Here is a 5279-nt window from a genome sequence, read left to right on the forward strand (position 1 = left end):
AAGCCAGGCTCTAAGCTAATTTAAACTTCAATGTGTGGAAAAGTTCCCTCTACCAAAGCAAGGATGCTGGAATAGGTCTGACATTACTTGTAAAGAGTGCTGTGGATGGTGTTAAGACTGCCATATTTCTGTCTGGGTGGTGGGCTTCTTGTTTCTGTGCTGTAAATGTCTCTTAAAATTTCTGAATATAAGGCAGCCCAGCTGGACTGGACTTTGTACTTTAAAATATATAAGTATCTGTCTTGGTAAACACTAAGGAGTTTACCATATGGAAGAGAGGATGTACGTGGGGAAACTCAGACATATAGTAGCCATAAATACAAACTGGATTTTCTGTGAAGAGGGTTTATTTATATAGCTTGTCGTGGTTTAACCCCAGCCAGCAGCTAAGCTCTCTCACTCCCTCCTGGTGGGATGGGGGAGAGAATCAGGAGTGTAAAAGTGAGAAAACTCATGTGTTGAGGTGAAGACAGTTGAATAGGTAAAGCAAAAGCTGCACATGCGAGCGAAGCAAAACAAGGAATTCATTCACTGCATCAGCAGGCAGGTGTTCAGCCACCTCCAGGAAAACAGGGCTCCATCATGTGTAACGGTTACTTGGGAAGGCAAACGCCATCGCTCCCAATGTCCCTTCCTTCTTCCTTCTACCCCCAGCTTTCTATGCTGAGCACAATGTTGTAGGGTGGAATATTGCTTTGGCCAGTTGGGGTTAGCTGTCCCAGCTATGTCCCCTGCCAGCTTCCAGTGCACACCCAGCCTTCTTGCTGGTGGGGTGGTGTGGGAGGCAGAAAAGGCCTTGGCTCTGTGGACTGCTCAGCAGTAAAGAAAACATCCCTGAATTATCAACACTGTTTCCAGCACAAATCCAAAACATAGCGCCTTACTAGCTACTATGAAGAAAATTAACTCTATCCTGGCACATAGCTGTACAAACAAATTTGCCTTGTCTAGGCAAGATCTCTTGCTTGCCTACATCTAGCTAACCTATTTCAAATTAACAACTTCAGTTCAGTTGATGGAACTTAATGTGGGTCTGCTCTAAAACAAAATTGGTTTTGGTGAGGCTAGGAGGGCTACTAGTTCTGATAGTATTGATCCACCAAGAAAGCTGTGCAATACTTATCCAAGAGAGCTGTCAAACTTCCAGTAGACATGAATAATGGTTATTGCTTCAATGTTCAGCTCAAAGTGTGATTTTTTTAAGATTGCCTTAATAAAAGCTGGTTGTGTAGTGTTCTTACTGTGTCATGTGATGTCTTCTAAGAAAGCTGCAACCTTCAGTTTCTTCTGATTTCAGAGATCTTGCAGGTAGTGATAAAGACAGAAATTTTAATATTATTCAGTTTTTCAAATGGAAGTTGGATTTTAAATGCTTGTGAAATAATTGAGATTTTTCTTTACTGGTTTCAAATGCTATAGATCTACTGGGCTAATATATTATGGTCAGAAATGTCTTTCTTGGTTAGTGTCTTAACTAACCTATCCAGACAGCCTGATGGTCTGGTATGATACAGTAGCAGTGCCTGCAGTTCCACAGGCTCCATAACTGGTACTGAAAAAGAGAGGTAGTTGTAGAGAAGAAAAATAGACCTTAATGATCTGTTGCAGAACAATATAAACAAACTATGGAGGTGAACTGTGAATAAACAAGGGTTATTACCTGGTTTGGTGTGAAATCACTAGTTAATCTGCCATTAGAAAAATAAATAGGAGAGCTTCATGAGGAGTTTCTTGCAAAGGATATATTTTTGACATAGTCTGTAGAGAAAGAAAGAAAATAGGCAGTTTTCAGATGTTTCTAGGAGGGTAGATGTTGTGTTAGACAGGGAAAGGGGATAGAAAGAGGAATGACGTTTGTGTCTGGGTTTGTACAGTAGTGCAGACATCAGCCAGTTCATCTTCAGCTTTATAAGTGCATGACGAATGGGATAGTTGGCTTGAAAAATTGCACTGAAGGCCAAGAGCTCAGCAATGTGTGCTGGTGTTCCTTTATTCTGGCTGGTTATTTTGCCACTTGAAGCCTACATGATTCAGTAACTGTTTCATTTAGATATTCTGCAGCACAGTTTTGACTTGACTCATTGTGTCCTGCTCAGAGTGCAGCTAAATCGTAGTATAAAAGGAAAAAAACACTCATTTTATTTCATGTAGATAAGACTATTTTTAATACTTGATAGTTGCAATTAAATGCTTATTAGTGACTACTATAAATGTAACTTTTTTTAAAAAGGGGAAAAAAACCCAAAACAACAATATATGGTTTAGCGGTGTGAAGTCGAGCATACTGTATTTGGCTGTTATTCAGTAAGGTCGTATACTGTACTCAGTGAAGGGAGTGTGTTTATAGGGGAATTGACTCTTAACTACAACCTGAGGTACCTCTATAATGTGATGTGTATTTGGTTCATAATTTGAACATGGAAATGAACCTATTTACTGCCTTCTCTTACTGTTGTTTGATTTGTCTTAGTACATGGACTAGGTCCTCTTAGTTTCACAGCACCATCTTCTGTGTGTGCTGTGGTGTGGGTTTTTTTTCTTAGTGTCAAGCTTGATACAAAGCTTTTGTGTGTATATCCCACATAACCATATTAGTTAAATACCTGAGAAATTGAAGAGGTGCAAAAGTCCTGTTAAACCCTAGCTTTTTGTATTGGAACTTCAGTTACTTCTCTCCTTGGTACTTCTCAGGAGTTACTTCATAACTTGGTAATTTGTGTCTGCCTTTCTCAAGTTTTAGGAATTTCAGTAGCACTGCTTTAGATGAAAAGAAAGTCGAACTTTGAGAAAGAAGCGGAAATTCTTTTTCATGAAATTTTTTATGTTAGTCTTCCAAGTGGACTAGAACAGGAACTGCTACCACTTTGTATAATACAACACAGTGAGAAGCTTCTACCTTATGCTTTGGTAAGTTGCATGAGTTTCAAGTTCAAGCAAACAGTAAATACAGACCAATAGCAAGCATTAGGGTTACACATTTTGCTTACAGAATGGAGTAACTAATGTGATCTTGTCCTTCAACCTTGAATTCAGCAATTTCTGGAACTGTGCGTGATACAGAAAGACTGAATCCGTCAGTTCATGGAACCTCTGTGTAAGGAAGCAGGTGGTCCATGAAAAGCAAATGTAATGTGTGGAGGTTAGTGTAGGGACACTTGCATGTTTTCATGGGCTTATTTGGGTATCCCCTGAAAGAACTTCAGATAAAAGTTTCTAATAAAGCTCCTTCTCCATGACCATTAATTCTGCTGGATAGTAGTATTTTAAGAATGTAAATTCAAGTTTGGGTAGGAGAACGCTTCATTGCTTGGTTATTTTCTTGGTTAGAAATTAAAGGCTTGGTTAGTCTTTTACTCTGCAGTGAATTAGTGTTTGATGTTAAGTCAGTCCTGCTGAAATGAGTTCACAAGCAATCACTGTGTTCTTCAGCAAAACACTTAGTATCAAGGACATCCAGTGAAGGCAAATTTATTAAGATTTTAAGAGTACTTGGATATAAAAGCACAGTTGTTCAGGAAAAAAACTCCCTAGAAAGTGGATTCTTTTATTTTTAGTGGGGAGTTTAGATGATGTACCCTAGCAAAGGTATGGTACAGGGCTTTGCTGAGTACACCATGCAGAGTAGCTGTGTATTCAGCAGTATGCTCCTTACTGAATTTAACAAAGCTCTGTCAGGGCTTCATTTATATTATTTTTGTCCACCAGTGTAACACAGGAATGAAAGCCATTCTAAGGTTAGCTCTGTTACAGCAATTCTGAAACTTTGAAAAATTGTGTTGCTGGCTTAACTTTCAATGTTTTGCTGCAAGATAGGGAGTGGCTGCTTCTGGATGACAGCTCAACAATTTAAGTAACAGAAAATATTTTGAGGGAGTAGAATTTTTGCTTTCCAAAACAAAGGATGCTTTTTAAATCAAATGCATGATTCTTGACTTAAACCTGTGAAAATATATAACTTGGATTTTTAAAATGCTGGGAGTGGGTAACTTCCAAAATCAGTTTAAGAACTGTTTGTTTTTTTCCAAGTCATAGGTGATGCTACCTTGGGGTTTCAAATCTATTCTGCTCCTACTATTGAGAGGCTGTTCAGGAGTTATCAAATACTCCAAAGTACTTTGAACTACAAAAAATAAATAGTTAAATGTTGTAGTTGTTAATCACCAATCATTAAACATTCCACAGAATGTCAGAGGGAGTGTAAATTTGTGGGAATTGCTTGTGTGCAATTTGTAAAATTGCATGCTTGTAGTCTTGTGTTGTAGTTTGGGTGTTCTTTTTAGATGGCAAAATAGATCTCTAAAGCCATAATTTCAGAAATAAGCTTGGCTGGAGCTACTGTGAAAAGAAGCAGAACCAGCTGGTTTTTTCCTTCACTAGTCCTAGCCCAAGATCACAGTGGATGTATTCTCCAGCTTGAGGAACTATCTAGATTACATCTTTGTTTTGTTGTGTCTTTGTACTAGAAAGAAAAGATCAGTTCACTGATAGTTTACTGCGTGGCCACACAAATGCATACGCCTGCAAAAAAAGGAGAGTGTAAGGAACGGAGGCTGCTGCTTAGCAATAATGCTGGCCCAGTTTTTTATGAGACTTCTAAGTCTAGCTGGGTTTTAATGTTAAGCTAAAACCGTGAGCATTTTGTTAAGTAAACAGGACATGTGTGGTATTGGAGAACACAGTATAAATGCTTAGGACAGCTGTGCGTACCACAGTTGATTTAGTTATTGAAGAAACTTCTATTAGTGATGTCACAAAATGAGCAGCTTAGAGTGAGAGGCACACCAGAAACAGTGCGACCGGGTAAATGTATTTTCTCCAGTTCGTGAAAGAGTATGGTGAGAAGTGATGGCTCATAGAACGTCCAACAGCCAGTTCTTGACCTACGTTCTTTAGTGTTATTTATTTTCTTCCTCTCCAATATTGCCTTACATAGTGTGCTACTCCCTGGCATGAATTTGGAAGGATTAAAAAACAATTATTTTTGCTGAAGTTTTTCTTTACTGCTGCTGTGCAACTCATGTCTCTGATTACTAATTGCTGTTAGTAGACTTGCTAAGGTTGCTTATCAAAGGTTGTGTAGATGCAGAGACCTTTTCAGTATTGCTTAGAGCAGCTTTTGGATTACTATAGGATCTATTGTGCTGAAATAATAGCCTGACAGTACAATGCATATAGTTGCTTTTCATTCTTTTTACTCCCTGCCATGCTTTAAGCTCCTTGCAGCAAAGGCTTGTTCTGGCATAGCACTGCGCACGTGGGATCGTGTATTACAGCAGGAA

General features: G+C 38.8%; 1 protein-coding gene across 1 annotated transcript in view; it reads left to right on the top strand.

The window, feature by feature from the left end:
* The first annotated feature begins 4745 nt into the window (after positions 1–4745).
* Positions 4746–5279, top strand: part of PPP1CB (protein phosphatase 1, catalytic subunit, beta isozyme) — a 21002-nt gene continuing 20468 nt past the window's right edge. The window contains exon 1 of the mRNA XM_010296782.1: positions 4746–4769. Within this exon, the coding sequence (XP_010295084.1) occupies positions 4746–4769 (24 nt within the window). The remainder of the gene's footprint in view (positions 4770–5279) is intronic.

Source organism: Phaethon lepturus, unplaced genomic scaffold (assembly GCF_000687285.1).
Source record: "Phaethon lepturus isolate BGI_N335 unplaced genomic scaffold, ASM68728v1 scaffold15741, whole genome shotgun sequence".
Lineage (NCBI taxonomy): Eukaryota > Metazoa > Chordata > Aves > Phaethontiformes > Phaethontidae > Phaethon > Phaethon lepturus.